This window comes from Magallana gigas, chromosome 7, assembly GCF_963853765.1.
Source record: "Magallana gigas chromosome 7, xbMagGiga1.1, whole genome shotgun sequence".
Taxonomy (NCBI): Eukaryota; Metazoa; Mollusca; class Bivalvia; order Ostreida; family Ostreidae; genus Magallana; species Magallana gigas.
In genome coordinates, this window is record NC_088859.1 from 19,256,722 (window position 1) to 19,281,104 (window position 24,383).

Consider the following 24,383-nt stretch of genomic DNA (forward strand, 5'->3'; position numbering starts at 1 on the left):
AAAACTCGAAAAAATCGCTACCTCCCGATTTCGGTCGCCTCGTATTAATTCTTCTCGGACGTTAAACCCTGCACTCTAGGTATCATTAGATCGGGAAAGGACCATAGTTCTTAGGAATACCTGCAAAATTTAAACATCGGCAACAATTTTAGAAGTTTTCACGCATTTTCTTCCAGTTTACTCTCCGGTGACACTTTCTTCGATCAGATGTCGCGCACCAAATTTATTCATGCGCTCTCATTGGTTAATTTTGTTGATCAAGATAAATCGTACGTTGACTCGTATTTTAGAGGGATATTCAAATGATGAGTGAAGAAGTTCTTATTACGTGGTGAGTATATTTATTAATTTTCATATTTATGTAGAAATATTTTAACCATACTTCGGACATTCGGTAGGACGTGACTATGTATTTCTAGCATCAAAGTAAGTTTGAATATCGTTTGAAAATCCTTCTAAAATACAAGTCCGCGTACGAGTTATCTTGAGCAACATTGAATTGACCAATGAGAGCGCGACATCTGATCGAAGAAAGTGTCACCGGAGAGTAAACTGGAAGAAAATGCGTGAAAACTTCTAAAATTGTTACCGATGTTTAAATTTTGCAGGTATTCCTAAAAACTATGGTCCTTTCCCGATCTAATGATACCTAGAGTGCAGGGTTTAACGTCCGAGAAGAATTAATACGAGGCGACCGAAATCGGGAGGTAGCGATTTTTTCGAGTTTTGATTCCTCCCTTGTGTATTTTATAGTATAGAGGTGGTATATATAAAAGATAGAAAAAACTTCGTGACGAGCCCCTGTGAGCTACCTGCCAATAAGCTACCTGCCAATAACAATTCTTAGCGTATTTTTATCGACTATTTTTAGAGACGTCCGATCCCGATTGCATTGTATAATAACATAAAAGGGCGCCGAGCGCCCAAACTAGGAGGTGTGCCATCTAGCTGAGACCGGTTCTTTGGGGGTACGGGTGTCCCCTTACGGAATCCGGTCTCAAATGAGGCGATATAAGCACCGATTTCCGGCGCCAGGGCGCTGAGTTGACCCTTCCATACATTATTGTAGGGTCTCTATACAGGGCGCATAGCGCCCAAACTAGGAGGTGTGCCATCTAGCCGAGACCGAGTCCTCGGGGATACAGGTGTCCCCTTACGGAATCCGTCTCAAAAGAGGCGATATAAGCACCGATTTCCGGCGCCAGGGCGCTGAGTTGACCCTTCCATACATTATTGTAGGGTCTCTATACAGGGCGCATAGCGCCCAAACTAGGAGGTGTGCCATCAGGCCGAGACCGGATCCTCGGGGGTACGGGTGTCCCCTGACGGAATCCGGTCTCAAAAGGGGCCATATTGACACCGATTTCCGGCGCCAGGGTGCTGAGTTGACCCTATCATACAGTTTCCATACATTATTGTAGGGTCTCTATACAGGGCGCCTAGCGCCCAAACTAGGAGGTGTGCCATCTAGCTGAGACCGGTTCTTTGGGGACACGGGTGTCCCCTGACGGAATCCGGTCTCAAAAGAGGCGATATAAGCACCGATTTCCGGCGCCAGGGCGCTGAGTTGACCCTTCCATACATTATTGTAGGGTCTCTATACAGGGCGCATAGTGCCCAAACTAGGAGGTGTGCCATCTAGCCGAGACCGGATCCTCGGGGGTACGGGTGTCCCTTGACGGAATCCGGTCTCAAAAGGGGCCATATTGACACCGATTTCCGGCGCCAGGGTGCTGAGTTGACCCTATCATACAGGTTCCATACATTATTGTAGGGTCTCTATACAGGGCGCCTAGCGCCCAAACTAGGAGGTGTGCCATCTAGCTGAGACCGGTTCTTTGGGGGCACGGGTGTCCCCTGACGGAATCCGGTCTCAAAAGAGGCGATATAAGCACCGATTTCCGGCGCCAGGGCGCTGAGTTGACCCTTCCATACATTATTGTAGGGTCTCTATACAGGGCGCATAGTGCCCAAACTAGGAGGTGTGCCATCTAGCCGAGACCGGATCCTCGGGGGTACGTGTGTCCCCTGACGGAATCCGGTCTCAAAAGGGGCCATATTGACACCGATTTCCGGCGCCAGGGTGCTGAGTTGACCCTATCATACAGGTTCCATACATCATTGTAGGGTCTCTATACAGGGCGCCTAGCGCCCAAACTAGGAGGTGTGCCATCTAGCTGAGACTGGTTCTTTGGGGGTACGGGTGTCCCCTGACGGAATCCGGTCTGAAAAGAGGCGATATAAGCACCGATTTCCGGCGCCAGGGCGCTGAGTTGACCCTTCCATACATTATTGTAGGGTCTCTATACAGGGCGCCTAGCGCCCAAACTAGGAGGTGTGCCATCTAGCTGAGACTGGTTCTTTGGGGGTACGGGTGTCCCCTGACGGAATCCGGTCTCAAAAGAGGCGATATAAGTACCGATTTCCGGCGCCAGGGTGCTGAGTTGACCCTATCATACATGTTCCATACATTATTGTAGGGTCTCTATACAGGGCGCCTAGCGCCCAAACTAGGAGGTGTGCCATCTAGCTGAGACCGGTTCTTTGGGGGTACGGGTGTCCCCTGACGGAATCCGGTCTCAAAAGAGGCGATATAAGCACCGATTTCCGGCGCCAGGGCGCTGAGTTGACCCTTCCATACATTATTGTAGGGTCTCTATACAGGGCGCATAGTGCCCAAACTAGGAGGTGTGCCATCTAGCCGAGACCGGATCCTCGGGGGTACGGGTGTCCCCTGATGGAATCCGGTCTCAAAAGGGGCCATATTGACACCGATTTCCGGCGCCAGGGTGCTGAGTTGACCCTATCATACAGGTTCCATACATTATTGTAGGGTCTCTATACAGGGCACCTTGCTTTAGGATTTTTTAAGAGAAAATATAGTACGCAATGTAATGTTTGTTTATTCGGATATTGATCCGGTCTCGGCCTGATGGCACACCTCCCAGTTTGGGCACCAGGCGCCCTGTATAGAGACCCTACAATAATGTAGGGAACCTGTTTGATAGGGTCAACTTAGCGCCCTGGCGCCGGAAATCGGTGCTTATATCGCCTATTTTGAGACAAGATTTCGTCAGGAGACACCCGTACCCCCATAGAACCGGTCTCAGCTAGATGGCACACCTCCTGGCTTGGGCGCTAGGCGCCCTGTATAGAGACCCTACAATAATGTATTGAACCTGTATGATAGGGTCAACTCAGCACCCTGGCGCCGGAAATCGGTGTCAATTGGGCCCCTTTTGAGACCGGATTCCGTCAGGGGACACCTGTACCCCCGGGGATCCGGTCTCGGCCTGATGGCACACCTCCCAGTTTGGGCGCCAGGCGCCCTGTATAGAGACCCTACAATAATGTAGGGAACCTGTATGATAGGGTCAACTCAGCGCCCTGGCGCCGGAAATCGGTGCTTATATCGCCTGTTTTGAGGCCGGATTCCGTCAGGGGACACCCGTACCGCTAAAGAACCGGTCTCAGCTAGATGGCACACCTCCTGGTTTGGGCGCTAGGCGCCCTGTATAGAGACCCTACAATAATGTATGGAACCTGTATGATAGGGTCAACTCAGCACCCTGGCGCCGGAAATCGGTGTCAATTGGGCCCCTTTTGAGACCGGATTCCGTCAGGGGACACCCGTACCCCCGGGGATCCGGTCTCGGCCTGATGGCACACCTCCCAGTTTTGGCGCCAGGCGCCCTGTATAGAGACCCTACAATAATGTAGGGAACCTGTATGATAGGGTCAACTCAGCGCCCTGGCGCCGGAAATCGGTGCTTATATCGCCTTTTTGAGGCCGGATTCCGTCAGGGGACACCCGTACCCCCAAAGAACCGGTCTCAGCTAGATGGCACACCTCCTGGTTTGGGCGCTAGGCGCCCTGTATAGAGACCCTACAATAATGTATGGAACCTGTATGATAGGGTCAACTCAGCACCCTGGCGCCGGAAATCGGTGTCAATTGGGCCCCTTTTGAGACCGGATTCCGTCAGGGGACACCCGTACTCCCGGGGATCCGGTCTCGCCCTGATGGCACACCTCCCAGTTAGGGCGCCAGGCGCCCAGCATAGAGACCCTACAATAATGTAGGAAACCTGTATGATAGGGTCAACTCAGCGCCCTGGCGCCGGAAATCGGTGCTTATATCGCCTCTTTTGAGGCCGGATTCCGTCAGGGGACACCCGTACCCCCAAAGAACCGGTCTCAGTTAGATGGCACACCTCCTGGTTTGGGCGCTAGGCGCCCTGTATAGAGACCCTACAATAATGTATGGAACCTGTATGATAGGGTCAACTCAGCACCCTGGCGCCGGAAATCGGTGTCAATTGGGCCCCTTTTGAGACCGGATTCCGTCAGGGGACACCCGTACCCCTGGGGATCCGGTCTCGGCCTGATGGCACACCTCCCAGTTTGGGCGCCAGGCGCCTTGTATAGAGACCCTACAATAATGTAGGGAACCTGTATGATAGGGTCAACTCAGCGCCCTGGCGCCGGAAATCGGTGCTTTTATCGCCTCTTTTGAGACCGAATTCCGTCAGGGGACACCCGTACCCCCAAAGAACCGGTCTCAGCTAGATGGCACACCTCTTGGTTTGGGCGCTAGGCGCCCTGTGTAGAGACCCTACAATAATGTATGGAACCTGTATGATAGGGTCAACTCAGCACCCTGGCGCCGGAAATCGGTGTCAATTGGGCCCCTTTTGAGACCGGATTCCGTCAGGGGACACCCGTACCCCCGAGGATCCGGTCTCGGCCTGATGGCACACCTCCCAGTTTGGGCGCCAGGCGCCCTGTATAGAGACCCTACAATAATGTAGGGAACCTGTATGATAGGGTCAACTCAGCGCCCTGGCATCGGAAATCGGTGCTTATATCGCTTATTTTGAGACTGGATTCCGTCAGGGGACACCCATACTCCCAAAGAACCGGTCTCAGCCTGATGGCACATCTCCTGGTTTGGGCGCTAGGCGCCCTGTATAGAGACCCTATAATAATGTATGGAACCTGTATGATAGGGTCAACTCAGCACCCTGGCGCCGGAAATCGGTGTCAATTGGGCCCCTTTTGAGACCGGATTCCGTCAGGGAACACCCGTGGGATCCGGTCTCGGCCTGATGGCACACCTCCCAGTTTGGGCGCCAGGCGCCCTGTATAGAGACCCTACAATAATGTAGGGAACCTGTATGATAGGGTCAACTCAGCGCCCTGGTGCCGGAAATCGGTGCTTATATCGCCCCTTTTAAGACCGGATTCCGTCAGGGGACACCCGTATTCCCGGGGATCCGGTTTCGGCCTGATGGCACACCTCCCAGTTTGGGCGCCAGGCGCCCTGTATAGAGACCCTACAATAATGTAGGGAACCTGTTTGATAGGGTCAACTTAGCGCCCTGGCGCCGGAAATCGGTGCTTATATCGCCTATTTTGAGACTGGATTCCGTCAGGAGACACCCGTACCCCCAAAGAACCGGTCTCAGCTAGATGGCACACCTCCTGGTTTGGGCGCTAGGCGCCCTGTATAGAGACCCTACAATAATGTAGGGAACCTGTATGATAGGGTCAACTCAGCACCCTGGCGCCGGAAATCGGTGTTAATTGGGCCCCTTTTGAGACCGGATTCCGTCAGGGAACACCCGTACCCCCGGGGATCCGGTCTCGGCCTGATGGCACACCTCCCAGTTTGGGCGCCAGGCGCCCTGTATAGAGACCCTACAATAATGTAGGGAACCTGTATGATAGGGTCAACTCAGCGCCCTGGCGCCGGAAATCGGTGCTTATATCGCCTTTTTGAGGCCGGATTCCGTCAGGGGACACCCGTACCCCCAAAGAACCGGTCTCAGCTAGATGGCACACCTCCTGGTTTGGGCGCTAGGCGCCCTGTATAGAGACCCTACAATAATGTATGGAACCTGTATGATAGGGTCAACTCAGCACCCTGGCGCCGGAAATCGGTGTCAATTGGGCCCCTTTTGAGACCGGATTCCGTCAGGGGACACCCGTACTCCCGGGGATCCGGTCTCGCCCTGATGGCACACCTCCCAGTTAGGGCGCCAGGCGCCCAGCATAGAGACCCTACAATAATGTAGGAAACCTGTATGATAGGGTCAACTCAGCGCCCTGGCGCCGGAAATCGGTGCTTATATCGCCTCTTTTGAGGCCGGATTCCGTCAGGGGACACCCGTACCCCCAAAGAACCGGTCTCAGTTAGATGGCACACCTCCTGGTTTGGGCGCTAGGCGCCCTGTATAGAGACCCTACAATAATGTATGGAACCTGTATGATAGGGTCAACTCAGCACCCTGGCGCCGGAAATCGGTGTCAATTGGGCCCCTTTTGAGACCGGATTCCGTCAGGGGACACCCGTACCCCTGGGGATCCGGTCTCGGCCTGATGGCACACCTCCCAGTTTGGGCGCCAGGCGCCTTGTATAGAGACCCTACAATAATGTAGGGAACCTGTATGATAGGGTCAACTCAGCGCCCTGGCGCCGGAAATCGGTGCTTTTATCGCCTCTTTTGAGACCGAATTCCGTCAGGGGACACCCGTACCCCCAAAGAACCGGTCTCAGCTAGATGGCACACCTCTTGGTTTGGGCGCTAGGCGCCCTGTGTAGAGACCCTACAATAATGTATGGAACCTGTATGATAGGGTCAACTCAGCACCCTGGCGCCGGAAATCGGTGTCAATTGGGCCCCTTTTGAGACCGGATTCCGTCAGGGGACACCCGTACCCCCGAGGATCCGGTCTCGGCCTGATGGCACACCTCCCAGTTTGGGCGCCAGGCGCCCTGTATAGAGACCCTACAATAATGTAGGGAACCTGTATGATAGGGTCAACTCAGCGCCCTGGCATCGGAAATCGGTGCTTATATCGCTTATTTTGAGACTGGATTCCGTCAGGGGACACCCATACTCCCAAAGAACCGGTCTCAGCTAGATGGCACATCTCCTGGTTTGGGCGCTAGGCGCCCTGTATAGAGACCCTATAATAATGTATGGAACCTGTATGATAGGGTCAACTCAGCACCCTGGCGCCGGAAATCGGTGTCAATTGGGCCCCTTTTGAGACCGGATTCCGTCAGGGAACACCCGTGGGATCCGGTCTCGGCCTGATGGCACACCTCCCAGTTTGGGCGCCAGGCGCCCTGTATAGAGACCCTACAATAATGTAGGGAACCTGTATGATAGGGTCAACTCAGCGCCCTGGTGCCGGAAATCGGTGCTTATATCGCCCCTTTTAAGACCGGATTCCGTCAGGGGACACCCGTATTCCCGGGGATCCGGTTTCGGCCTGATGGCACACCTCCCAGTTTGGGCGCCAGGCGCCCTGTATAGAGACCCTACAATAATGTAGGGAACCTGTTTGATAGGGTCAACTTAGCGCCCTGGCGCCGGAAATCGGTGCTTATATCGCCTATTTTGAGACTGGATTCCGTCAGGAGACACCCGTACCCCCAAAGAACCGGTCTCAGCTAGATGGCACACCTCCTGGTTTGGGCGCTAGGCGCCCTGTATAGAGACCCTACAATAATGTAGGGAACCTGTATGATAGGGTCAACTCAGCACCCTGGCGCCGGAAATCGGTGTTAATTGGGCCCCTTTTGAGACCGGATTCCGTCAGGGAACACCCGTACCCCCGGGGATCCGGTCTCGGCCTGATGGCACACCTCCCAGTTTGGGCGCCAGGCGCCCTGTATAGAGACCCTACAATAATGTAGGGAACCTGTATGATAGGGTCAACTCAGCGCCCTGGCGCCGGAAATCTGTGCTTATATCGCCTCATTTGAGACCGGATTCCGTAAGGGGACACCCGTACCCCCAAAGAACCGGTCTCAGCTAGATGGCACACCTCCTAGTTTGGGCGCTTGGCGCCCTTTAATCTTATTATACAATGCAATCGGGATCGGACGTCTCTAAAAATAGTCGATAAAAATACGCTAAGATTTGTTATTGGCAGGTAGCTTATTGGCAGGTAGCTCGACTAAAGCCAATTGGACGAGTAAGTAGAGTTGAAAAACGGTATGCTTATGGTTTGTTGAAATAACAGTTAAATATTCAAACTTAGGTATGTTTTATTTTGTATTAATGTTCTAACATTTCTAAGGTTCTGTATTTTTTCAACATTTTTAAAGAATTCTTTCGAAAAAGTAACCACATTTGATTTACAACATAATATTATGTAAACCAAGAGGCCAAAAATTATTTAATGTTTGAATTTCCATACATCATTGATAACCAGTATTTCCACGATTTGCTGTTCACATCTCGATCGGTCTTTATAAGATGCAATTTTATGAGCATTGTTAATTATTTTCTTTCACAAATTATGTTGCCGGAACGTAACTAGGTTGAGGGCGGGGGGGGGGGGGGGGGGGGGTACTATGATTTATGATTAAGTAGTCTTTGTAGTTCAAGGGCTTGTAAGATTCATTAACTTAAAAATCAAAATCCGTTTTAGGTTATATCTTTTGCCCAAGGATGACTTTATCTTAGTTTGTAAAAAAAAAATTAAAATAAATTAGATTACATCAAAAGAATCCCCAATGTTTAGCAGCATATTAAATTTCCTTCTTGTAAATTGAACATTGGACTGTTACGACAAAATATCCAGCCATTTTACTTTTAAATTTGATAAAATTACTATTCAATGTAATTTTTGAGCTGACATAGTGCATAACAACTGTACAATAACATTAGAGTCTAATTCCAGGCTATAGCATTGTTTTCCTTCTCACTATCAATTTCTTCGAGATAAAAAACGAGAAATATGAAAGAGGAAATCCTGGATTCCCTAAAATAGGTATGTATGTTCAGGAAATCAACAAAAAGTGACAGAAACGGAAAATAGAAACGACTATAATAACAATTAATCTAACATTATGATTGAAAGATTGGTTGTATAAATGGAGGCTTTTAAAATCACACAGATATGACATAGGACTCTCCTAAAGATTATGACTATCAAACGCGTTACTGGAAAGGTTTTAATGTTTTTAACATTTGCGTGTATAATTGGCAATTTGATAAGCACTTGAATCAACAAATATAGTATGAAGTCATCTATTTATATCATAATTTGTATTGTAATTTATCGTTAAAAACGATGATAATAAAAAAATAATGATGTATAATTAAAATCTAGAAACAAAATTCAGTATCTGTCCTCTTCCGTAATTAACAATATGACCTATTATTGTAATAGTTTGTCTCTTACATATACCAGTTGATATATGATATAAAGGACAATAATACACAGAATAAAATGTGTTTTATTGTACAAAGGCTCGTCCATTCTTTTCATCTCTTTTTAGACAAAACGAGAAATTAAAAACAGAGAGGAAACTAATCAATAATGATTTATCCAAACAGAAAGTTCGATTCACCTATACAAGAAAGTGTTAGTTTTATTCATGTTGTTCTAAATAGAAATATATTATAATACAAAATGTAGACTTTATGATTTTGTTTCTTAAAATATACTGGCGTGTGTGATGTGATTTTAATCGTTTAGCTATCTTGACAAGCTATTGTGCGCTATTTACAAATGTTTTGCTAATACATGTAAAAGTGTTGAATTCTAAACATATGAAATGTAATCAACGACCAATTCAGTTACCTCTATCGTGTATAATACAATACCGATATCTACATGTATATATCTTTCCAACTCAGATCACGAGTTATAGAACTTTTGGCACATAACATTTTTTTTTGTCCTTTTTTTCGTTTGCTTCGAATCATGAGTTGTTTACTACGTGTAATAATTATTTTTTCTCATAAATTGTTATTTATAGTATTAGTATTCACGTAAAATGAATTAATTGACAAAAAATTATTGAAGGTTATTATGATACAAAATACGATTCCGGAGACAGAAATATTTAATTAGCAACTTTTTTTAATTTTCCAGAAAGTGTATATACATGTATATAATGTACTCATGTACAGACGAATTTCGAAGCTTTAAGTTGCAAATGTACAATACGGAAGAAAAACCACAAATCAACATGCAAAAACGACATTTCAATGAGTCCCGTGAACTTGCATTTTTCTAACACCACACGTGTTACTGATATAATACCCACAGGTTTGCTATTGAAGAACTGTAATCCAAAAAGGACTCCTACAAAAACTATATTCAATGTCATTAAAATTATATACTTATACATGTAGGATAACCTGACCTAAATTGTATTTTAAATAAAAATCTTGGCCTATACAGAAGAAAGAACGTGTGTTATAGGACATGTTTTATTCCTGATATCAACCTATCCTCAATCTTGTAAAATCTGCTCAAAATAGTAGGGTTTTTTTAATGTCGACTGATTCATGGTCACATGTTTTAGTCTACAACATTTTATTGATTTACTGACAGTGTGACACAACAAATTGATTGTAAAAATACCGATGTTTATAGAATTTCATTTTTCTCTCATTTCTTTTCTTTTTGCAAATTGTATGGCCTAAGACTCCCTGACAGAAATGACAATACATTGAATATTTTCTTATCATCGAAAAAGTTTTTTTTTCACCTGAGTTTTCATTGTCTGGTGTGGCCTCCTTTCAATCTGGTTATAACCCTCAATCTGCAGTAATTTGGGGGTGGTGGTGATCGGCGAAGTGTTTGCATATGTAGCCATATAATGTGCGGAAATAAGCATGATGTAGAGGAATGGGGAGAGGATGCAACGCCTACTTTTGACGAAATAGGCACATAAGATTCGGGCACATACAATTCAAATATTTTATGTTTTCCAAGTTACATGCAATTTCTTATTATATATCTTAACGTAAGATTCGTTCAAATTCATTGAAATTCCAAATAATTGATTGTCATGCACACCAGCTTCTTCATAGCCAGCCATTTGTCTCGTCGCATTAATACAGAGGAAGTAAATTATTTCTATCATTTAAGCTTCATGTAACGTGAACATTGCCAAAATAAGTTTAATCGAGGTCTTTTTCAACTTTGAATGATAGCAGATTAACAGCTGTCATTTACTTATGAAAATGCATATATGCATACAATGAAACATGTATTTATTCTTTAGATTGACGTATGAACTCAAACATTATCAATTTTTTAGTCGATTATTTGAGTAACAGAAAGGCATAAACCAGCGTTAATTATATTCAGAGCACTGTGTACATTCATTTGTATATGTAAACCAAACCGGAATAGATGGTGTGACGTCAAAATAATTATTTTTTTGGGTTTTTAATACAAAAGAGTTCTACATCATGTCAGCCTCCAGTAAATACGATTTCTCCAACTTCAAACGGTCATTAAAGCTTAATTACGTATTTTATTTTCAAAACAGCATGACCACATGTGATAATTTACACCACTTTATTAAAATAAATAAATTATGTTTTTGACTTTCCTTCCCCTTTAACTAGTAATAAATCATATTGTTAGACTGTTTCAATGCTAGTTTAGTACCTCTAACGGATGTTAATTTTTTTTTTTCATTTTCTAGCCTCATACCATGTGATTATCATCCATCACAGGATATAAGGATCCAGGAAGTAATATAAACAAGACATTTTAAGTGTGTTTATATTACAAATGGAACTTTCAAAATGAAGTCCCTGTGGATATACATGGTAGTGATCCTTGTATCTGTCAAATGTGTTGCGAGTAAGTATAATATATAAAGTCTGTAAGGTGTAATCATGTATTAGTATAGAAACAATATAACATCTCTGATCTAACTTATAAATCGGAAAATTTGGCGAAATAAAGTAAATAGATCTTCAAGTGTGTATCTGTAAATGATAATTGTCTCCTGTCGAGAAAGTGTATAATATCATGCGTATTTCAATGTACTGCTCTTTGTTTTATAGTAATGTCCATGTACAAAAATAACGAAATATATGAATTACAATTTCAAAGTACGATTACTATGAATAAAAACTGCAATCAAACTCCTAAGCATATATACATGCTTTGATTCAGTAAGAAGGTTTAACTTATTTAAGTTTATTGCTCTTGAATTTTATGTTTGTTTATATAGCAAATGTATAGAATATACGAACGAAATATACATATCTCTTTGTTACTTGATAGTTTAATAAAAATAACATTTTATCTTCAGTGTTAGAAATTATGTTATTGTCGGTAGAACGTTCTATAAGTGTGTATTTTTAAATATTGAAGGTCAGTGTATAGGCAGTACGACCTGTGATTGCCATTGTGAGTGCTGTTCCACCGTATGCTGGGGTTCTCGCTACTGCACTTCTTGCGCTAAAGGATGGAGCGGCACAACAAACAATGGCTGTCAAAGACGTAAGAAGAATGTTTTTTTTAAAAAATTACCTATGTAACATGTTTATAACATAAGGATTTACGGACAGACGGACGGACGGACGGACGGACGGACCGACAGACAGACAGACAGACAGATAGACAGATAGATAGATAGATAAATATATAAATAAATAGATACACTGTAGATATTAATACAGTTTATATTTGCATTAATCACCTACTAATCTTCATGTAAACAAAATGATTTATTAATGGTATTGCATAAAATGTTTTGGGAAAAACTGTCAATAAAACAGATAGTAGCACTGAAATCACACAGTAAAAGCAATTTGGCCCTCACACCATATAATATCAATATTAGTAATTTTAACGTGATCACCTAGGTAACATGAACAAAATTAGTTCCCTAAAGCAATATATTTGAAAATGATATCTAACACTTGTAATGACACTTACAGAAAATTAGAATATGGAACATTGTGAAGAATTGATGCAGATGACCTTTAATGTAGATATGCACACTTTTAAAAAATCACCATAATGTTTAATTTAAAAACTGCAACCCTAAGGAGAAAATTATTTATGCATGTTGAAATACAAGTAGTTTAAAGGTTGTATATATAAAACAAATAAGAACTTGTTAAAATTTTTAATTTAAAGACAATTTGCAAAAACATTTAACTAAATTCACCAAAGCATGAATTCAATGTTTTTATGCTACTTTTAAACGCTCTTTAAAAACAAAACGACTGTATAAAAATGTAAAGTTATCTTAAAAAGCTAGGCTCGATATTGTAAAAAAAAATGCACTAGTAGTCTGTTTAGGTTTACATAGCTAAAATGGGTTTTAACTCATCCATTCCGATAGATAGATAGATAGATAGATAGATAGATAGATAGATACCATTCCGATATATTTAGATAGATAGATAGATAGATAGATAGATAGATAGATAGATAGATAGATAGATAGATAGATAGATAGATAGACTTTTATGGCATTTAGATCGTCTAAAATAGGGAACTAATTTCCTAAATATCAACCAAACTCTTTCAGCGGCGATTTCATTAGCTATCTAAAAAGGTTGATCTGGGTTAAGTTCGTATGTATAAGTAGGATATATAGAGTACCGATCAGACCCAACTGAATAGAAAGTAAACCTCAACTAAACCCTGGGTTTACTTTCTGGGTTTACTACATGTTTATTAGAGTGGACCCAGAGTAAACCCAAAGTAAACCCAGAGTGGACACAGAAAGTAAACCGATCAGAAGTAAATCCCTGAAAGCAGACACTACATGTGTATTCGGAATATACATGGGGCAGGAATTACAGACAGTAAGATGGTAAGATAAAATACAGGTCTGCTTAACACTTCAGTGCGTATAGTTGACCCAAAAATCAATTCTCGAGTAAACCCAAAGTAAACCCCGAGTAAACCTAAAGTTAACCCAAAGTGGACCCAAATTTTCAAAAAGTAAACCCGGAGTAAACCCAAAGTAAACCCAGAAAGTTAACACGGGGTTTACATGGAAACTGTTTTAATAGAGTCTTTTTTATTTACTCGTGTCTGAAAAACTTTCTAAATTGATGTAGATTTTATATAAATCATCGTAAAAGGAGGGGGCCACAGAACGTAGTTACAACATATCATCCTTGTAATTTTTTGTACCAGTATAAAAAGTTTAGCGAGACATTTCTAATGATCAATCAAAATTTCAGTGTCAATTGTAGAATTATAAGCAAGATACATAGCTCACAATTCTGCTAGGTTTAAATCATTTTTGTTTACATGCGTTTATTACATTCAACTTAAGATTTTTTAACTTGGTATTTCCTATTCAGCACCTAAAATGTAAACAAAAAATGGCACCAGCTATGTGTACTGTGTAACACATATAAATCCGTATAACAATACATACATGACACCCTCCTTCTTTAAAAAGATAGCGTTACTGCCAATCATGTCAATCCTAAACTTCAATTATGAGCATAATAATGAATTGGGGTATGTTAAGAAGCATTTGTAATAGAACAACATTGACAATATAAACATTTCCAATATCTTTGAAAATGTTGCTGTAAACACTTTAAAACGACGCAATGGCTAATTGTTTAAGTAACAAAGTCTGCAAATTTGCCAGGAATTTTAACGGTACGTCCAGAACGAGTTTGTCTCGATTCCTCAGATTTCTTAGCGCTTGCACTTGTGGACCCTTGTACAGGTTTCGAACGAATGTCTGTGGGGCCATCATTGTCTGGAATCCAGAGATCAAAATCCTCACTGACTTTTCGTTTAGGTTTCTCTGATTTAATCGGTATCAGCATACCTCAATTCCGCCTACACTGTTTTCCATCACACGATACCAAGAAGGTTTTGGAAGCGGAAGTTTGGACTCCACGGTAGCGTGTCTCCATGTGTTGCTATCTTGTAACATAACATTGTCTTCTGGGTGCAGATCTGGAATTGAAGATTCTTTGTTTCTCTGTGGTCATGGAATTCTTTGTACTGCATCTGTCGGGCTTGTAGTTTGGCATGCTGGTTGTTCCCTACCAGGTGAAGAAGCTATGCGGTTACATGTACGTTTGTTTTCGGACGACGTCCTATAAACATCTGCGCTGGTGATTTTCCAACCCCTTGAATTTTAGTGTTGTGATAGTCCAATAATGCTTTGTAAGGGTCTGTGTTTTTCTTGAGGATCCGCTTGGCAGTTTGTAACATTCTCTCTGCCTGTCCATTTAATCTAGGATATACAGGACTTGACGTTCTGTGCACAAATGCATACTGTGGATCATCAGATTTCGTGGTGGCTCAATTTTCGTGGAATTCGTGGGTACCTCTCATCCACGAATTAACATCCTCCACGAATTATATATTAGGGTTATAAAGTCATATTTCGTTTTGAAGAAAATACACGAAATAACGTCCCCACGAACCTATAAAATTCCGCAATCCACGAAAATTTGCCCCCACGAAATCTGATGATTCCACAGTATTCCTTAGCAAAGTCTCTAAACTCTGCGCTTGCATATTGAGGACCATTGTCAGATATTAATTCATCAGGAATTCCATATTTGGAGAAAATGCTTTTCAGTGAGTTGATAACTTGAAGCGATGACAGGTTCTTTAGGATCATGATCTTAAACCATTTTGAGTAGTAATCGACTATAAGTAGATAATGATTCTGCTGATACACAAATATATCAGATGCAATCTTTGATCATTGACGGTCTGGTAACCCCACACATATCAAAGGTTCTTTAGGGTAGTGAATTTGAACTTCTGCACAAATATGACACTTGCATACTTTGTCTTCAATTTGCGTTGCCATGCCGGGCCAGTACATATATTCACGTGCTCTGCGATTTACGATTCCAAGATGTGATTCAGGAACTATATCTACCATTTTCTGTTGCATTGATTTCGGAATGATGAGTTTGCTGCCTTTGAATAATAGTCCATCTACGTGAGATATCTCATCACAAAATGTCCAAGTAAACACGAAGGTAAGCTTAGTTTGTTTTCAGGCCAGCCTAACACTATGGTATTAAGAAGATTCTGTAAGGTCGAGTCACATAAAGTTTTACGCTAAATTTCTTTGTAGCGGTCCGATGTTATAGGAAAGTGTTGGTTGAGTGTAATGCTGTTAACCTCTGCTTCCGGTACCAGTGTTTTCTTGGTGTAATTGAGATATTGTCGACATCCGCGACAAACATAATTTTTCCAGGTTTTTATTCAATCTTTAAGACGTATTTATGGACGGCAAGTAATAGTCTCTGTAAGCACAGAGGAGCTGAAAGTAGTGGTTTACGAGTGATTGATTCTAGGGGTTTGTGGTCAGACTCTACAGTAACTGTTCTACCATAAATGTACTGGTGGAACTTTTGACATCTAAAGACAACGGCTAAGGCCTCTTTTTCTATCTGTGCGTAGTTTCTTGTGATGATGTCAGTGCTCATGAAGCATATGCGATTATTCTACCTTGTTGAAGAATGGTGGTAAACAGTTCTTTTGAACTTGAATCTCCAGAAAGTTTCGATGGTAGTTTTGGATTGTATAAAGCTAAGACTGGAGTTTCTGTGATCATGGTCTTGTAAAGTTTGAAACTGACATACTGTTCCTTAGTCCACTTCCATTTAGAGCCTGACGATGTTTCTGTCAACTTGCGTAGTGATGCACTTTCATCAGACAATCACTTTCCGAAATATTTCACTAGTCCTAGAAAGGGAAGTAATTCTTGTCGGTTTTTCGGTTTCTGCATCATTAGAATAGCTCTAACCTTTTCTGGATCTGGTTTCACTCCATTATGGGTGAATACTTGTTCTACAAAGTTAACTTCGATCTTCAAATATTTTCTTTGCCAAGATTCAGATATACACCTTCGCGCGTTGCAAAACTGCGAAGTCTCTGGTCATGTTCTTCAATAGTTGAACACCATTGAAGGATATCATCTATGATAACCTCCGCACCAATATTATCTTCCAACATCTGCGACATGATCTTCCAAAAAACTTCAGACGTCGACCTTATACCAAATGGCATCTGATTGAATCTATATTGCCCAAATGGTGTATTGAACGTGCATAGTCTGTAGCTTGACTCATCTAGCTGAATCTGCCATTAACAACCCACTGCATCAAGTTTCATGAAGAACCTTGTCTGAGACATGTTTTCTATGACATCGACAGTTTTCGGTGGGAAGTGTTCACGTTGTATGGCATTCAGATCCTTGGGATCAATGCAAATTTGAATCTTGGATCCCTAATTCACTATTGTCGTGTTGTTCACTCATTCTGTTGGTTCCGTCTGATGTTCAATGACTTCCGTTGTTCCATTCTTTGGAGTTATTGATGAACTTTACCTTTCAGCGAAAAGAATACTTTCCAGGTAGACATCCCAAGCCTTTGAACAATTCTGCATATTGTAGTTTCTTAAAAATGTCATTTGCAGGTGAATTACTGTGATTCTTAACTTGTTCAGCTTTGCTAATGGTGTTCATACATCTCACCAAGTCAAGTTTACGACATGTATCGGCTCCCAAAATATTATGGGAATAACATAAAATTTCACAGGGTTAACGTGGCCATTGTTTATAGTGGTATTGTTACCATGCCATCAGTTGCGATGCTGTGTCATGAATATGAAGTAAGTGATGCTTCAGGTTTTTCGAGTGGCGCAGTAATGTTTAATTTGTGATAAGTGTCTCTAGTGAGTACATTACATTTTGCACCTGTATCCATAAGAAACTGTACTTCAGTGTCTCCTACTTGTAAAGTCGTGGTCCAGTTTTCTATTATGTTCACATCTAGGTTAATCATTCCCAGGAATAAAGAATATTCACACTGTCATCCTCTGTGAAGGTGTTTTGCTTCAATTTGATTCACTTCGCTTTCATTTCCAGCTGAGTTTCCTTTAGGCTCTTCATTCATATTTTTCAGTTGAATTTCGTGAATACATACATGACATGTACGAACATAGAATTGTGAGCAAAGATCTGTATTTTGCTCATAATTTGAAGCTTGACACTCAAATATGGTTAATAATTAGAAAATTGTTTAAAAATCAAAAATAAAGAAACATGCCCTAAAAGAAATACAGGGCACTATTTATTTTTAAAATGAATCATATATATACCTACATATTTCCGTCAGCGATATTAAACTCTTATTAAATTGAATGTACTCGAGAAAATGCTGAGCGTCTGAACAAAACACGTTTCAATAATCAACCATAACGCAAAAGATCATACCGATTTACCAATAAAATGAATTGTTGCTTATTGTGCGCAGGTAAGCAGTCAACTGTCTGATTTTACCGATGTCTATGTTTGATTTGATACGTAAAAATCACAAAATACAGGCGATAGTTCCCCAGGTTACATAGCATAAATAATGAAAATTAAACAAAAATCAAAACAAGCTAACACCACCGTCAAAAGTGAAAGCTGTCGACGCATTGAAATAGTTATCCTCAATTTACTTCACAACATCGGCACCAATGTATCTTGCATGTTTCAAAGATTCCATTTGCACGCGAACTGTTACAAAACAAGAAAATTCCTCTTTGTGGGACCGACCCGTTTATCATACATGTAGTTACGTCCAACATGGTTGCTTTAAGCAAAGAACTTTGTTTTCAAAATATGGAATACCGAACCCGAAGTTATAAACTGATTGAACTATCCCATTTCCTTTTTTATTATTTTCGTAATAACCAATAATCAAATTTGAAACAAAATTAGCCCTTAATTTTGGCAATTTAAATTTTCCTTTCCATAGGGATAATTAATTTTAAATGATTTTGAATTTCATTTGACTCAATAGTTCTTAAAAAGATTTTCAAAATGCACCCCCCCCCCTTTTTTTCTTCTTTTTTTTTTTTACAGTTTCGAGATTTTCTCCGCTTTTTAAGCGAAATTGCCTTTTATTTTTGCAATTTATATCTGCCTTCCCAAAAGTATGCTTGGTGCCAAATTAAGTTGAAATTGACTAGGCGGTTTTAGAGAAGAAGTTCAAAAAGTAAAAAGTTTATAGACGGACATGTGCAGGACGGATAAACGGACGGACGACGGACAAAATGTGATCAGAAAAGCTCACTTGAGCTTTCAACTCATGCGAGCTAAAAACGAAGCGTTTAAAAGGTGTTAATAAAAGCGGATGGGCAGTTCCATGCGCACATCTAGAGGAAGCGTGGGGTCTAGGGATCTGACCCCCCTATACAATTCAGGGGGTTCCAATCGATACAATTTTAATATAAAAAAGTTTAAAACCCAGTGATAGTTAAAGTAGAATGGTATACTTGTCGATATTTATGTGGATAAAAGTAAATCCTGCACAAAAAACTTTCACCTGTCTAGAATTTTCAAGTTTTTAAAATACTTAAGAATGACCAAAAAAATATATTTTAATTTTTTTTTTCAAAAGGTAAAAATTGTAAAATCCCAAACGGGATTCGAACTCTTAATTTACACTCGTAGTCAACTTTCTAACCCATTGCACTACGTTTTTAGGTAACACTTTTGGGAAAGCGTTTTTTTTTTTATAAATAAATAATACTTTATACATGTATCATTGTTTATTTCGATAGGAAGTACCTCATAATATGGAGGTGTCCAATACAAACTTTACCTTTTATTCCTAAAAAAAATCAACAAACATTTACTTCCGCAATATCTTTTTCAACATCAGAGTGCACATATATCAAGCCAATTTTTATTTACCCTTTGTTGAGTGTTTTGGTTTTGGAAAGAATGATTCACAAAGGAAGTGTTTAAAATAGATAGTTTGGCTCGGGCAGCGTAATTTTATAATTTGATGCTTTTATGAAGCGATAGTCGAATGCTCTTAAAATTATAATGTCCTATAAGATAATGCTTTATTCACTGTCAATCGCACCATATTTTAATCCGCGAATGTATATAACTTTGAGCAACGTTTGATTTTTTATGCAGTCCTTGGTGCAAAATTACACATTTCAATATTGTGTTTTTATTAAAAATGTTACAAGTAATGTTCGTGTTTATAAGATACTCATCTGGTATAACTCTCAATGGCACTAACGACAACATCGTTTTTGTTATTTAACATATGAACGAAGCTGGGGAAAAGTATGATTTACTAGTAAGTTTAGGATAATGCTAAATGTAATGGTAATGCATTACAGTGCATTGCGTGTTTTTAAAGTAATGCAAATGCTTGTAAAAAATATGTATTTCTACAGCATTACAATTAATGGTAATGCAATGTATTACCTTCCAAAATATAGTGTAATGCTATCATTACAAGGCATCACTTTGCATTACTATGCTTACTTTTAAAATTGTGGTGAGTTGAAGAACTGCATGAATTGTACCTGATTAGAAATTAATTTAAAGAGACTTGGACATGATTTGAGATCAAATATTTCATTTTTATTTTTTATATATAAAATGGTTAACTGGTGCATTTTAAATGATTGACCAACATATTGAATGTTAAAGTCAAGTTACAAGCAAGATACTGAGATAAGAAGTGGTTGTTATGTAAACTAAGCTCGAGTTTTATAGTTGTTTACAAAAATGTCATGTTGAGAATTACCATTTCGTAGACAAAATGACATGTAAAAAACAATTTAAACTAATTCAATATTTTCATAAATGATATTATCAACAAAAGAAAGATATATTTAATTGAAACTTACACCAATACAACACATGTAAAATAAATTCGAGCTTTGTTTATAAACAAAGAATTATGAACTCGATATCTTGCTTATAACTTGATATTTGACTTTCAAATTTGGACATAGCATTATAAACTTCTATATTTATCAGTATAAAAATTGAAAATGGAAAAATAGAATTTGAAAATTTTAAGTCAAATCGTGTCCAAATCCCTTTAAAGAAGAAAGAAATAATTATTGGGATAGAAATAGTCTAGTTTTATCATTAAAAAGGTCAATATCACTAGCGATAACAACACAATTGAAAATACTTTTGAGCATTGTTATTAAGAGTTTGAAATCAATTGAATAATTTATTCCAATTAGTTGTGCATTCAATAAATTCTTTACTGTGAAGAATGAATGTGTCAACAACACACAATCCACTAAGGATAATCTAAGTATCAGATGGTCGACAGTTTAATCATTTGGAAACTTTAATCAATAACAATACCATTATCATATCTGAGACAGCTGATGATTTTCAGAAAGCATTAGATGAATTCAATGTGTATTGTCCGAAACTATATGTCAATAAAGAAAAATCAAAGTACTGAAGTACTGACGGGAGTTGATTTTATCGATTATCATTTATCTTAAAATCAACTTATTTTGCATGGCAATTAGCTTCTAGTCTGTATTTGAATTGCGCACTTTTTTATAATATGAATTTTTAGACTTTTCAAACAAGAATTTCGAGAAACTTTATATGAATCATGTTGTGTAATATTTAAAGATAGGTTTCAAACTATATATTAGTAATCAAAACAATTCTAAAAATTACTATTGATATCGAACTCTAGTCTCGTTTAACGCTCGGCTGTCTCTCTGCTTGTCGGAGATTTACAGAGACAGCCGTTGAACGAGACTATATTAAACTCTGGCGTAGGAATACATAAGACTACAAAAATATCTAAATTGTTCGTATTATATAAACTCTGACTATTTTCAAAGTGTTTATAGATAAGTTTTCTTGAAAAACAATGCTTCAGCATACATTACATCGAATTTTTCTATTATTTTCAAGAACTAAGTCTTTTCAGCGGTGATGATTTGTGCTTAGGTCCAAACACTGTTTCACTTTCGGTTTGCCAGAGTAACTGCATAGGAGAGTTGATTAAAATCAACTCCCAAAAAGATATTATTTTTTTTTCGAAAGGCCCTAACCCTAAAAATATTTTTATTATAATAATAACATTGTTGAAATTGTGAGTGAATTCAAATATTTGAGTACTTGTGAGTACTGTATTTTCCAGAAGTGGATCTTCTAATAACGCTAAAAAGGACTAAGTCGAGCAAGCACAGAAATCTATGTACGGTATTATAAGAAAAATAAGACTCATTAATCCACTCTTAGAACAAGCGTTTGATCTGTTTGATAAAGTAGTAGTACCAATATTGCTCTATGGTTGTGAAACTTGGGTTTAAGAAAATAAAGATATTATTGAAAACATCCATTTGAAATTTTCAAAATGTGTTTATATTTGAAAAGTAAAGCGCCATCAAATATGGTCTATGGTGAATCAGATCGTCACGCATTGTATGTCACTTTATATTTTCGAAAAAGTTCTTACTGGACAAAAATGATCCAAGATCAAGACAATTATATTGTGTCTACTGTTTATAAATATTTAGTCAATACGTGAATAATTGAAACTGATGGATGGTGTGGAATTCCTATAAATGACAGAAGTTGCACACTCTGTAATATTGGTAAATAAGCGGACGATTTTCATTTTATTCTCGAGTTCAAATCCCCCCTCAACTTTACGTGAACAATTTCCATGTACCGGGTATTGTCACAAACCAAATACATTAAACTTTGGGGAACTTTTGACGACATCAAACTTAAAAGCATTGAAAAAATTAATCACTTTATTTTGAACATCCAGGAACAAGTCTGCTGTCCAGTATAAAACGATTTGATGATTTACTATTATTCCCCGCTTATTTAATATGAATGAAACTATGTATTCTACATGATCATCCACTTTTTCTACCACATTCTGTATTATTACTATTTTTTCTCTTACTTATGTTTTTTGACGTATGTATTACTATGTTGTGTTAAAATATTATATGCAATTTAATAGACCCTTGACATTAAAATTTAACGCAAATAACACAACTCTGTACTCATGCACCATTGTATTTTAAAGATTTGAGAGAAAAATAATTTAATTGATATTCGCTCTAAACAAACAGGTTGTTCTAAATATGTAACAAAATTGATTTGAGCTTTTGCCTGGACTGTCTACTAAATAACAAACCAATGACAAACAGCGTGTTCGTTGACTTGACAAATACATTTGTGCATATGGTCATAGTGTTTTAGAAGAATCTCCCCTTAGCCGTAGGAATTGTAAACAGATGCCAAGCATCGAAGAAAGTGCTTGCTGTCGCTATAAACATAGACATACATGTACTCATTAATTTTGATTTAGTTGATTACTTGAGAATTAGAAAGGCATAATCTAGAGTTCACTTCATAGCACTATGTACATTGTAGACCTACATGTATAGGTAAATCGGAAAAGATGGTGTGACGTCAAAATAATTGATTTGTTTGGTTGTCATTACAAAAGAGTTTTTCATCATGTCAGTCTCCAATAAATAGCAATTTTTCTTACATAAAACGAGCATTATAGATTAGTTATGAATTTTATCTGCAAAACAGAATGAACAACTGTTAACATTTAAAGTAGCTGAAGGTCTGTAGCTCCCGGTCTGAAAAAAAATGGATGGACGACCTAGGAGCTACAGTGCCTCCTATTGAAAAAAAAAATTGTAGAACCATTTTAACAAGACTTTGGACTTTGGGTTGGACGTAGCTATCTATTTCTTGAGTCATTACATGTTAAAAATAACGCGGTATCAAGTGAAATATGCACCGATTGCGTAGTTTTAGCTCAAAAGCCAGACAAATCTTGTCGATTTTAAAGAGCCTTGGCTGAGTGGACAGCGATGAAATAGAGAGGCCTACGTCACATTGCTGTTTTACACATCTACCCAAAGTCCAAGGTCTTGTTAAAATTGTTCTATATTTATTGCCCACAAAAATGTGCGCTAGTTCTGGAATTATTAACCTTAATAAGCTATGTAAATTGAATTGGTGCAGTTTGATTAAATGTAAAAAATGACGACTATTGATCTCGATGTTAAATTGACATACTTGATTTTTCGAGGTCGGTAGTATGTTCCGGAAAAAGTCTGAGGCAAGTAAAGAGACGATAATAGTAGTAAATTGCATGAAGAATTTAAAGGTACAGAATTTGCGTAAAAGTAAGCTTAATAAGTCCAAAATTAGCGCACAGTTTTGTGCGCAACAAATATACAATTATTCAATGGGTGGCGCTGTAGCTCCAAATCCCAGGTTGTCCATACAGACCGGAGGCTACAGACCTGCAGCTACATTTAAACCACTTATTAATTCCGATGTGAACATATTATGACTTTCCTTCCCCTCTAACAGGTCATATGTCACCCGTGAACTGCTCAGATTTGTTTTAAACAACTTACACATGTAATTTTTATCATACAGGGAACGTCGCATACAATGCAAAAGTGACTTCTGCTGCAATTCATTCTAACTCCGATGTGAGAAATGCTGTAGACGAGAAGACTGGATCGTACGCTTCGACAGACGGATTAAAGAATCCTCAGCTTACAATAACCTTGTCCAATATCTTCAACATCAAACATATTTTCTTTTATTTATATGCATGTAAGAAATGAATCTTCAAAATCAATCAATCTATCTATCTATCTATCTATCTATCTATCTATCTATCTATCTATCTTGATTCTATCTATCAAGCTACATGTGGTTGTAGCCGGAGCGGCCCTTGAAATACCTGAATATGAAGTGATTTTTTTTTATACCTTTATGAGCGTTTTTTCCTGGAACTCCAGTTTTCACTTTA

General features: G+C 39.6%; 1 protein-coding gene and 1 long non-coding RNA gene across 2 annotated transcripts in view; both read left to right on the forward strand.

Moving 5' to 3' along the window:
• The first annotated feature begins 2 nt into the window (after nucleotides 1-2).
• Nucleotides 3-707, forward strand: LOC136270057 (uncharacterized). Its single transcript, XR_010707694.1, has 2 exons — nucleotides 3-331; nucleotides 609-707. It is a non-coding gene; the product is annotated as an uncharacterized lncRNA (long non-coding RNA).
• A 10,763-nt stretch (nucleotides 708-11,470) lies between these two features.
• Nucleotides 11,471-24,383, forward strand: part of LOC105342354 (uncharacterized) — a 34,702-nt gene continuing 21,789 nt past the window's right edge. Inside the window, exons 1-3 of the mRNA XM_066066313.1 lie at nucleotides 11,471-11,631; nucleotides 12,151-12,279; nucleotides 24,002-24,184. Coding sequence (XP_065922385.1) covers nucleotides 11,574-11,631; nucleotides 12,151-12,279; nucleotides 24,002-24,184 — 370 coding nt within the window. The 5' untranslated portion in view covers nucleotides 11,471-11,573. The remainder of the gene's footprint in view (nucleotides 11,632-12,150; nucleotides 12,280-24,001; nucleotides 24,185-24,383) is intronic.